Source organism: Pelodiscus sinensis, chromosome 20, assembly GCF_049634645.1.
Source record: "Pelodiscus sinensis isolate JC-2024 chromosome 20, ASM4963464v1, whole genome shotgun sequence".
Taxonomy (NCBI): Eukaryota; Metazoa; Chordata; order Testudines; family Trionychidae; genus Pelodiscus; species Pelodiscus sinensis.
Genome location: NC_134730.1, coordinates 822832 through 834974, shown reverse-complemented (window position 1 = coordinate 834974; position 12143 = coordinate 822832). Strand labels below are relative to the sequence as shown.

The 12143-nt window shown below is 62.0% G+C and overlaps 1 protein-coding gene across 2 annotated transcripts in view; it reads right to left on the bottom strand.

The window, feature by feature from the left end:
* Positions 1 to 12143, bottom strand: part of DNAH9 (dynein axonemal heavy chain 9) — a 251994-nt gene that overhangs the window by 216334 nt on the left and 23517 nt on the right. For both annotated transcript variants that reach the window (XM_075903450.1, XM_075903451.1), the window contains 6 exons: positions 11865 to 11979; positions 9559 to 9627; positions 5395 to 5521; positions 4247 to 4502; positions 2527 to 2768; positions 29 to 164 (listed from right to left, as the gene is read on the bottom strand). In XM_075903450.1, coding sequence (XP_075759565.1) covers positions 29 to 164; positions 2527 to 2768; positions 4247 to 4502; positions 5395 to 5521; positions 9559 to 9627; positions 11865 to 11979 — 945 coding nt within the window. The remainder of the gene's footprint in view (positions 1 to 28; positions 165 to 2526; positions 2769 to 4246; positions 4503 to 5394; positions 5522 to 9558; positions 9628 to 11864; positions 11980 to 12143) is intronic.

The following is a 12143-nucleotide window of genomic DNA, read 5'->3' as shown; positions in this document are numbered from 1 at the left end:
GCTGGCCAGAGAAAGGACAGCCCGGTACCTGTGTTTTCCAGGAGGTATCTGAGGGAACACTCGATAGCATTAAAGAATCCATCCAAGATCATTTCATCCACATAATCAACGTATGCTCTCCACGCTTCGGAGGCAGGGTCTGCGGCAAACAGACTCAGGTTTTCCTGAAAAAAATGGAAGTCACCTTCAAACAGAGCCACACGGAGTTTGTCTCACTGTAGAACGACCATTGTTTAAAAAACGGGCAGACATTAACACGGAGGGTTTCCGCAGGCTGGGAGCAGGCAGCAGCGCAGAAGGATGGTCTAGCAGGGAAGGTGCAAAGCCAGCGCATGGGAGACCTAGGCACTAGGTTACTTAACACAGACTCTTGCGAGAGTCTCTCTCTACCTGAGTTCTCATCCACAGGATGCAGCCAACAGCACTGCCCTGCCTCACAGCTCGTACAACTGCACTGTCACCCACCCCGAGGGCCTATCGCGCCCATCACGACATGGTCGAGTACGCTACCCAGGCGCCCCGCTCTCGAATGAACTCACACCGACGTCACCTCGCCAGGCAAACCCTTTTCCACTGGCCCTGACCTCTCCCCCTGAGGAGAGCTTGATCAGCACCTTCCCCAGTGAGCCTGGCCACGTACATCAAGGCTTTGCTAGACACGAACAACTGCACACTTGGTAGAGATTCTGGGTTTACGGTTTGTTAAAGTAACATAGCCCACGAACTCCCCGGCTGTCCTACGGCTGCAGGGCTGTTCATGCACCTTGAACAGTCCCTTAGGGTTCAAACTATGGGTCGCAGCCCCGTACTGAGCGTGGAAGGTCGGGCACTGGCTGGCCTTGCTGTAGGGCGATCAGAGGGGCACTATGGCAGGATTCCTGCCTGCCCTCGCACTGCTGACCATGCTGCGCCCCACACGCGGCCACCAGCAGGTCCAGCTCCCAGGCAGGGGAGCTGCAGGACTCTTCGTGGGTTATGGGCATCAACGGTTTTCTTCAACTGGGCCATGAGCAGTGCTAGCCGCGGGCGAGGGCGCCCCAGGGCAACGCATGCTAGGACAGACTGTGCAGCACCAGGAGCTGGCGCGTCTCCACGGAGCTTGCCGGCACTGTAGCGGGCAAGCTGGCCTCCCGCCGGCAGGAGCGGGGCCAATAAAAGAGGTCACTCACCTACCCAAGCTGTGGGGCGGGGCCCCATTTTAACAGTGTCACCAGCGCGGGGCTCACACTGGCTGGGGCCTGCACCTAAGCCTGAGCCCCACTGCTCAGTGTGCCAGACTCAGCTCGGGCAGGCACAGCCTGGGTCCCTCCCAGGGCCGTGTGGGCCTGTTGCTCTCCAAAGGGGGTTGTGGTGCAAGACAATCTGAGATTCCCGAGCCCCAGGGCTGCACGTGCTGCACATGGAGGGAAGGGAGCTCGCCAGGGACTGCCACGGGGAGAACTCCCCACAGCAGCAATCCCCATTGCCGGTGTCCAGGCACCTCACAGTCCAGCGCATTAGCCCTGGCAGCCCTCCGCGAGGGAGAGCCGCTGTCCCCAGGGCACAGACGAACCCAGGCCCAGGGAAACTCAGGCCAGGTCTCTCGTCAGTAGAACTTACGCAGCTGAAAAAAGCCGGCGCGCCGGCCGCTCCCTGGGTGCACAGAGCTGTCGCAGGGAGAGCTCGTTGGGGGGGTTAATTATGCCGACAGGAGAGCTCTCCCATCAGCAGGGGGCGCTGCATGGCAGATCTCACTCTGGCGCAGCTGCACTGCTGTGAGGTCTCTAGTGTAGACAATGCCTAGGTGATTTGGCCACGGTCACACAGGAAGTCTGTGGCAGAGCAAGGAATGAAACTTCAAGTCTCCTGCTACCACCGCCTCCTCTGGTCAAAGCCGCCGAGACCGCTCGGTTCTGGGCACTGCCATTACCAGTGCTAGGGAAATGATTCAAAACAGGCAACTGAGTCACGGACTGCAGCGCTCAACAGCACGACCTCCGGACACAGAGCAGTGGACAGCAGGCTGTTCCGAAAAGCGGAACACAGGCGCTGGCCCGCCTTGCCGCAGACTTGCCAGAAGACGCTGGGGCTGTTCCTCTTGCACCAATCCAGCAGCTACACTGGAGTCTATTTAACAGCTGAAACGCACGTCTCCTCTGAGCCCGGAGAGCCCCACGGTGCCTGCTCTGAGATCCAGGCAGCAGCTGCTTGGACCCTGGAGCAAACTCTGCCTGGTGCCCGTGGCTTGTTCCTGCTTGGAGCACAGGCCAGGCAGACGTCAGGCCACAGTGGATCCATGTGGAGTCACGTGTGCAGAAAGCAGCCTAAGAACGCCAGCCCCGAGCGTTCAAACGCCGCGTCGGGCACCCCCAACCACCAGCCTGGCCGACCCCCCGCGACGCCTTTGATTTGCCTCTGGCTTTGGGGCTTTGCTCCACTTCCCTCCAAGCACCAGAAACTTGGTGGAAGAGGAGCCGGCTCTGCAGCCAGCGTGGCAGCGTCCGCACGCTCGGCAGCCCAGCAGAGCCAAGCCACTTCGCTCCTCACCTGCACCAGTGCCTGGATTCGCAGCCCCGACTGCCGCACGAGGCCGTAGCGCTTCTCCAGCCGCTCGGGCCGATCGTCCAGACTGAGCACGGCTTCCCTCTTTCCGCCCTTCCTCTCGAAGAGCGGCGAGGCCCAGGATCGCACCAGGCTCTGAACTTCCTGCACGTTGTCCTGGGCTTTCCGGCTCCTTCGCTCCAGGCCACGAATGCTCTCGGTCACCGTGGACATGTGCTCCCACAGGCCTGCTCATCAACAAAGAGGGTCTGCTCAGGCTGTAAGCTACATAGGTCAGCGGGGCAAAGAGGTGTGAACACAGTCGCGCCGGCAGGAGCCCCTCGTGCGACCACAGCCACGCCGGCAGGAGCCCCTCGTGCGACCACAGCCGCGCCGGCAGGAGCCCCTCGTGCGACCACAGCCGCGCCGGCAGGAGCCCCTCGTGCGACCACAGCCGTGCCGGCAGGAGCCCCTCGTGCGACCACAGCCACGCCGGCAGGAGCCCCTCGTGCGACCACAGCCACGCCGGCAGGAGCCCCTCGTGTGACCACAGCCATGCCGGCAGGAGCCCCTCGTGTGACCACAGCCACGCCGGCAGGAGCCCCTCGTGTGACCACAGCCGCGCCGGCAGGAGCCCCTTGTACGGGTACAGCCGCGCCGGCAGGAGCCCCTCGTGCGACCACAGCCACGCCGGCAGGAGCCCCTCGTGCGACCACAGCCACGCCGGCAGGAGCCCCTTGTGCAGGTATAGTCACGCCGGCAGGAGCTCCTCGTGAGGGCACAGTCGCGCCAGAAGGAGCCCCTTGTACAGGTACAACCGTGCCAGCAGGAGCCCCTTGTGTGACCACAGTCACGCTGGCACGAGCCCCTCGTGCGACCACAGTCACGCCGGCAGGAGCCCCTTGTACGGGTACAGCTGCACCGGCAGGAGCCCCTCGTGCGACCACAGTCACGCCGGCAGGAGCCCCTTGTGCGGGTACAGCCGCGCCGGCAGGAGCCCCTCGTGCGACCACAGCCGCGCCGGCAGGAGCCCCTCGTGCGACCACAGCCGCGCCGGCAGGAGCTCCTCATGTGACCACAGTCACGCCAGCAGGAGCCCCTCGTGCGACCACAGCCGCGCCGGCAGGAGCTCCTTGTGCAGGTACAGCCGCGCCGGCAGGAGCCCCTCGTGCGACCACAGCCGCGCCGGCAGGAGCCCCTCGTGCGACCACAGCCGCGCCGGCAGGAGCTCCTCATGTGACCACAGTCACGCCAGCAGGAGCCCCTCGTGCGACCACAGCCACGCCGGCAGGAGCCCCTCGTGCGACCACAGCCGCGCCGGCAGGAGCCCCTCGTGCGACCACAGCCGCGCCGGCAGGAGCCCCTCGTGCGACCACAGCCGTGCCGGCAGAAGCCGTGCCAATCTGCTGATGCGTGCTGCACCCAGTCCGGGCCCCTTAGCTGTACCACAGACTGGGGTCGCCCTACCAGCAAAGTGCTCCTAGGCAAGGCGCTGTTCTGATTCTCTTAGGAAATGCTTCTGAACTTTCCCGAGGTCACACGAGTCCCCCCAGACCCACAGGGTAGGCCCAACGTGGGGCAGAGCGAACCAGAGTGCCAGACCCCACCCCACAAGCAAGAGTGTCGTTGCTCCCCCCAGCCCCTCCCTAATTCTTTTCTCCCTCCAAGCACTCGCAATAAAGGCACCTTGCTCCTGCCTGCCTCACCCGCTCCTCTGGGGACTCACCTTCCGTCCTCCAGTGCAGCGTCTCTTCTGCCTCTTTCAGCCTGGAGTCGATCTCCTGCAGTTGCCCCTGCACCAGCGGGTATTCCACCTCGAGGACTGTCCTCAGGACCGTGTTGTACGCATTCGCCATCAGCTCCAAGTTCGCCACCAGCCGCCGGTACAGCTCCTTGGAGGAGTAGATTGCGGCTGCTGTCTCGGGGATGCCCTCCACCTGGTTTGCCGCCAGATACTTCACTTCCCTGAGCACTGAAATCAGCTAGGAAACAACCAGCGCAGAGAGACGCATTGTGAGGGGGGCTAAGCCCCACAGCGGCCAGGAGGCGGCGCCCTAGCGGGGAGCGGAGCCCACGGACGCCCAGCGGTTCGGGAGGCGTCGTCGGAAGAGACACGGACCGACTGCCGGCTAGCTGCCGCTTTTCTAATCCCGAACTCTTTGTCGTTTCCAAGAGCGCTGCCTGTCCCTGGGGCTCTGAGACGGGACCCACTGAGGCACCGCGCGGCTTGTCTCCCCAGCTCCACGCCCTTCTGCCCGGGTGGGACGGGCTGGGACTTGGCGAACAACGGTCTTGGGAGGCACGAGAAGGAACGGACTCGCCCCGCCCCTTGGAGGTCAGTGATGCTAGTGGGAACACCAATGGTAAAGGCCGGCTGTGAACCCGCAGAGAGCAGAGCCCCACCCGCAGCGCAGCTCAGGGCCAGACTCCACACGCGCAGGCCTCCCGGTGAAGGAACCTCTTCCCCGGCCCACTGAAGCCTCAGGGCCAGAGCCCCTCTGCGAGCCGGGCGGAGGCTGCCTGGAACTGCCTCTGACCAAACCGTCGCGTGGCACTGAAAAGCGCGGCTCGCCCTCACGCAGGGAGACGTTCTCCCGGGGCCAGCTCCTGCGCGGCTCCCCTGGGATTTGCGGGGGGAGCACAGGCGTGTCCCCTGAAAGGGCTGGTGGGGGCCGTGGATCCAAAGGGAGCAAGCGCCGGCTGCCCATGCGGAAGGATGAGGCATGGTGCGGTGAGCACACGCTTAGCAGGGTGGGTCCAACGCGGCTTCCTGCCACAACGGCCTGGTAGCCAGGGGACCCCAGTCACGTGGCAAGGGGCAGTGGGCGCGTTCAGGAGAGACTGGCAGGACGACTCGTATTCGGCACCTTTTACCTGCGGATCAAAGTTGACTGCGAGCAGCTTGTTGTCTGGCTCTCGCCGGATCACTGGCTGGGTGAGGTTGTACTGCAATTTCTCAGAAACCGTCCGGGACCAGTCCTCGTAGAGCTTCTCCTGGTACCTGCCAGACACAACGCTCGTCGGGCATCGAGCAGCCCGCCAGAGAGGGAACATACGCCCAGCATCTCCGCAAGGACCCAATCTGCGGATACGGGCACGAGGACGCTGGGGCAAATGCACATCAGAAAAGTAAAGACTCCAGGTAAGATTTTCCACAGCCCCGGAGCGTTTTAGGAGACGAAGTCCAACTTTCACAGAGTTACAGCACCAGATTTCCACAGGTGCTTGGTCCCTGCAAGGAGCCCGTGGGATTTTCAAAAATACCTAAGGATGTTGGGTGCTTAGCTACCACGGAGGTCGCTGGTAGCCATACCAGTAGGTGTCTATCTGCATCTTTAGGCACCTAATCCCTGTGAAAATCTGGCTCTGGAGCACTTCGGGCCTACAGGAACGTCTACACGTTGAGGCGGGAGTGTCATTCGCAGGCCAGGCAGACACACACACGGTCGTTCTGAGCGAGCAAACGCAGCAGGAGAGACGCTGGGGCAGGCGCTACCCCCCCGAAGCACAAGCCATCGGCAGGCACGTGCCCAGCTAGCCCCATCCGACGATTCACGGGGGCTGGGGCGCTGCAATCTGGCAGGCAGGTCGTCCTGCAGACAGACGCTGCTTTTCACTGTCCCCGTGAAACTCTAGCTAGATTAGGCCACGTTCTGCGCCAGGCAGTTCCACCAAGTGTCTGTGCCTTGTGCACACCTGCTGCACGTTCGGAGCAGCACTTCAGCCTCTGCAGGCTGGACTGTACGCGCCTTCCGGCCTCCGGCAGCATTCCCAAGCCGGCATGGGAGTTGTAAGTACCTAAAGGGCACAGTCAAGAGCCGGGGCGGGCAAGACGTGGCCTGTGGGCAGGATCCTGGCCTCCGAGCCACCCTGTCGGAGCCTCACGCACAGAGCAGCTCCACCCCACTTGAAGCAGCTAGCCGCTCTCTGCTCCGGGCACCGGGGGAGGGGAGGCATCACATGTTGCTCCCGTCCCCAGCATAATTTCTCAGCTCCTGTTGGCTGGAAACTAGCCAATAGGAGCTGAGAGATTGTACCGGGGGCAGGGGCGGAGCAAGAAGCCTCCCCTCCAGTGCCCGGAACAGGAAGCCACAGGCAGCAGCCAGCCGCTTGGAGCTGTCTGGGATGACTGGCAGGCAGGGAGCTTGCCTCAAGGTCCTGCAGGGCTGCTGGTTGGGAGCTGTCTAGCTAAGCGCCTCCCAGCCACAGTCTGCCTCTGGCACCCACCCCCTCCTTGCACTCCAACTCCCTGCCCCAGGCTACCACCCAAACCCTATGCACCCCTCTCCCCCATCCCCAGGTCACAACTCCCTCCCAGATCCTGCACCCCCTCCTGTACCCTAGAATCCTCTCCTGCACCCACACCCCCTCCTGGGCTCTGCACCCCAATCCTGATCCAGATCCCCATCCCCTCCTCCACCCACACCCCCTCCCAGACCCTACGCCCTCTCCTGCACCCAAGTCCCCTACCCCAAGCTCCCTTCAGCATCCTGCATCCCCTCCATAGAAAAGTGCAGCCCTTGACCACACACCAAAATCTAGGAGTGCCCCCCCCCACCAAACATTGTTGCCCGCCCCTGGTCAAGAGGTTTCTTCCTCCTTTCACCACCAAACCGAGGTTTGGCTTAGAAGCTTGGCGCATGGTTGGGGGCATCTTGATGGACTGAGAGTTCCACCAGTGAGAACGTCTTACTGTGCCAAGGCTGGATTGGCAGCATTTCCCTTGCACTGCCGAGTAGCACATTTGGGAAGGTGAAAAGCGGCAAATCTTCCTACACTGGCCCTGTGACGTAGTGGGGGTACCTGGCTGGTTTCTATGCTGCTGGCTCTGGGGTAACCCCCACTGGCTGCCGTGGGTACCACGACCCAGCACAACAGGATGAGTCACTATGCAAACCAGTGGCCAGACACCCCCCATGGAGAGGAAAAAAGGAAGGTGGATGCTGCCCTGGCTGGGGGCCAGGGCTGGAAGAGGGGTAGTTAGTTGCTGTCGGTGAGCATGGAGGAGACAGCCTAGGAGAAGGGGCTGGAGTTTAGGGGCCCAGTCTCCCCCATCTCAAGGGGGCCTGAGGCATCCTAGCCCAGCTCTGTGACCAGACTACATCTGTGCTGTGCTGTATCCTGGAGAGGCAATAAACTTCCTCTATTCCACCGGCTGGTGCATTTTGGGGTGCAGGAGACGGGGAACCCCCATCGCGCCGTCACAGGCCCCACATGGCAAGTCACCATTTTTCCAGAAAAATAACTGTGGGTAAAACCCTGTTCCCATGAACCGAATCACCCCACAACTGGGGCACAACTGTAGGGTTTCCTGAGTTTTGGGAAGCCGGTGAGAGGACGTTTTTCCTCGTGGCTGAACTCCTCGCCCTCGGTTATCTGGGCACTGCTCTGTCCGGAAGGTAAGCCAGGCAGGCGGACACACTGGGTTTACTTGCACAGTCCCAGGACTTGGGACTCTCTAGCTAGACCAGTGGTTCCCAAACTTTTTGGCATCACACCCCCCTTTTTGATTTTTGAAAAACCCTCACATCCCTTCCCCCCTCCCACCGCCACAAATAGCAGCAAAACTTGTTGAGCAAAAAAAAAAAAGAAAAAGGAAAAAGGAACTGAACAGGGCAGCAAAACTTGATGGGGGGAGAGGCTGGGTCACCTCGCCCCCCCCCCCCCCTGGAATTTCTTCACGCCCCTCCCAGGGAGGCACGCTCCCCAGTTTGGGAACCCATGAGCTAGACTCATAGACTCGTAGACTTTAAGGTCAGAAGGGACCATTATGATCATCTAGTCTGACCCCCTGCACAGTGCAGGCCACAGAATCTCACCCACCCCTCCTAGAATAATCCTCTCACCTATATCTCAGATATTGAAGCCTTCAAATACTTTGAAGGCCCCAACATGCAGAGAGTCCTTCAGCTGTGATCTGTACCCCATGCTACAGAGGAAGGCGAAAAACCTCCAGGGCCTCTGCCAATCTACCCTGGAGGAAAATTCCTTCCTGACCCCAAATATGGCGATCAGCTAAACCCTGAGCATGTGGGCAGGACTCACCAGCCAGACACCCAGAAAGTTCCCTATAGCAACTCCTATCATCCCTCCATTGACCTATTTCCAACTGATAATGAATGGTCAATTAGTTACCAAGATCATGTTATTTCATCCAACCATCCCCTTATCATAGAATCATAGAACTGGAAGAGTCCTCAGAAGGTCGTCAAGTCCAGCCCTCCGCTCTAGGCAGGACCAATCCCAACTAAATCAACCCGGCCGGGGCTTTGTCAAGCCGAGACTTAAACACCTCTAGGGATGGAGACTCCACTACTTCCCTAGGGAACCCATTCCAGTGCTTCACTACCCTCCTAGTAAAATAGTTTTTCCTAATATCCAACCTGGACCTCCCCCACTGTAACTTGAGCCCATTGCTCCTTGTTCTGCCATCTGTCACTACTGAGAACAGCCTCTCTCCATCCTCTTTGGAACCTCCCTTCAGGAAGTTGAAGGCTGCTATCAAGTCCCCCCTCACTCTTCTCTTCTGCAGACTAAACAGACCCAAGTCCCTCAGCCTCTCCTCGTAGGTCATATGCTCCATAATGTGTAAAGGCTGGCCCATGCTAATGAGACATGGGGAGCGCTCACTGCCTAGGGGAGACCACATCTGCTCCCTAGGGTGGACCCACAATGGTACCGTGGGCTGGGAAACCCGGCCCGAGAGCCACGCTCCCTGAATCCTTCCCGAAGGGTCTTTGACTGGATTCTTCATGTGGCAATTCAAAGGTCTGCCCTTGCCATCCGGTGCGGAGCCCGCTTTTCTCATGAGTGTATCGGGAGAGCCCACGTTTCCCACGAGCAACTGTGATACACGGCCCAGCGCGAGCCTCCGCAGAACGAGCCAGTGCAGAGCCAAACGAGGCAGGGCTGCTAACCACAGGCAAACCAAACCAAGGCTTCTGATGGTGCTTCAGGCTCAGGCTCAGGCTCTGCCCCGTGCCTCCCTGGAGCCTGGAAGGCGCAAGACACAAGACAGGGCTCGGGGAGCAGACCCACCTTTCCAGCAGCTGCACCATGTCTTTGTACTTCTGCACCAGCCTGGCTCCTTCAGGGGACTCCAGGCAGCTAGGAGCAGAGAGGAGCAGAGGCAGCGTCACACAACGGCCGCATTTCACGCCATTGTAACGCGCTGGAGTTTTCGATTCTAGACTCCTGCCTTCCGTCAAGATTAGAGCTGAGCGCTTTCGAACTCGTCAGGGCGGACGCCGTCGTCGCCCTGCCTGCGAGGCCGGGGCCCGGGACAGGGTCTCCAGGTGCTCCCGTGAGCCACACAACAGTGGCAGAGATTTATCGGCGCGCTCGGCACCGGTTTGACCCGGCACTGGCCTGGGCCACCGAAGTGCCATGCTTAACGGAGGGCTCAGCCCGTCTGCCTGTCTGCTTCTTTCATGGGGTTTTGAAACTACCCCCATGGCCACCCGGTGCACCCCAGGGAAAACATATCCCCTCCCCCCACGGCGGGGCTGGCCAGGGCTACGGGTTCTGGGGTGAAGAACTGCTCCCTGCCCCCGGGGCCCTGCGCCTGCCGCTCCTCGGCTCCCCCGGCCCCCGCGTCTCTCGCCCGGCAGGCGGGCGGGCGGCGCTCAGCGGCATGCACAGGATGCGCCTCTGGCCTTTCATCCACGTGCAGCGTTCGCTGTGGGCAGGGCCGGGGGATGCCATGGAGCTGGGCTCCCGTGCTGCCCACCTTAATGGCTCAAGGCCCACACGCTGATACTGCCGCTGGGGGCACTGGAGGGGCAATGGGAACGACTTCGGGGCCTTTGAGAAACCCTTGGCGCAAGGCCAAGCAGCCAGTCACTGCACCCCCAGGCAACGCTGCTGGGGCTCTTCCAGCCGCCGGGAGCCAGCCCCGCCAGCACCTTCCTTCCTGCCCCTCTGGACTGACCCGGCTGCCGGGAAGCAGGCTGGGGCCAGAGCGAGAGGAAAGTGGCCACCGGGCGGGGGGGCAGGTTTCATCAGCTGACCCGTAATACCAAAGAAGGAACGTTCGGAGGGGAAGTCTCGATACCCTGCAGGCTTCCCCTTCCCCGAGGCTGCGACTGCTTTCAGCCCTTTCGTCTGCGCAACAAGCAGCACCCCCGGGAGCTCTGCCAACGCGCGTCAGTCCTCACCTGCGGCACCCCCCCCCCTGCTATGTCAACCCCGGACCCCCCAGCGCTGACACCAGTACCCCACCTGCCCGCCCTGCGCAGCTCTGCTCCGGTATCTCCCAGGAGCTCTGCCAACACGCGTCAGTCCTCACCTGCGGCACCCCCCCCCCCCCGCTATGTCAACCCCGGACCCCCCAGCGCTGACACCAGTACCCCGCCTGCCCGCCCTGCGCAGCTCTGCTCCGGTATCTCCCAGGAGCTCTGCCAACGCGCGTCAGTCCTCACCTGCGGCACCCCCCCCGCTATGTCAACCCCGGACCCCCCAGCGCTGACACCAGTACCCCGCCTGCCCGCCCTGCGCAGCTCTGCTCCGGTACCCCCGGGAGCCCTGCCAACGCGCGTCATCCTCACCTGCGGCCCCCCCCCCGCTATGTCAACCCCGGACCCCCCAGCGCTGACACCAGTACCCCGCCTGCCCGCCCTGCGCAGCTCTGCTCCGGTATCCCCCGGGAGCTCTGCCAACGCGCGTCAGTCCTCACCTGCGGCACCCCCCCCCCCGCTATGTCAACCCCGAACCCCCCAGCGCTGACACCAGTACCCCGCCTGCCCGCCCTGCGCAGCTCTGCTCTGGTATCCCCCGGGAGCTCTGCCAACGCGCGTCATCCACACCTGCGGCACCCCCCCCCCCCGCTATGTCAACCCCGGACCCCCCAGCGCTGACACCAGTACCCCGCCTGCCCGCCCTGCGCAGCTCTGCTCCGGTATCTCCCAGGAGCTCTGCCAACGCGCGTCAGTCCTCACCTGCGGCACCCCCCCCCCCGCTATGTCAACCCTGGACCCCCCAGCGCTGACACCAGTACCCCGCCTGCCCGTCCTGCGCAGCTCTGCTCCGGTATCCCCCAGGAGCAGAGCTGGCTAGCCACGCGGTGGGGAAAGGTCCAATACCCCTCGCTTCACACACCCTGCACGGCTGCCCACTGTGCCGCTCACTCACTTCACACCAAACCCAATTCAGGAACTTACTCAAAATGGATTTCAGGGAAGCTGCAAACACGACTGTAAGGGCCAGGCCATGGCACACACACTCCACCTTCCTGCCTTCTAAAGGGGCTTAGCCCTGAGTAGATACCAAGCCAGCAGGAGGAAACTCAGATGCACGGAGAAAGGGGAGGGTTAAAACAGCAACTTATCTGTCACGCAGACACGCACGGGTGGGGGATGTGCCTGAAATGGCCGAACGGGACCTGGATCCGGTCTCTCAGCTCCTGAGCCCAGCGCAAAGCCCCAGCCACCAAGGGCATGTTCCTGTGCACCGGCGGGTAGCCTGGAAGAAGGCAAAGGGGGATTGAAGGGATTTGCTCCTCAGCCCTGCACCATGCACCATCCCCGACAGGCAGCAGAGACACTCCCCCCCCGCCCTCCCCGCCCCTGACAACAGGTCTATCGAACTCTCCTGATTTCCTGGGAGCTCCCTTTGAACAGAGCATG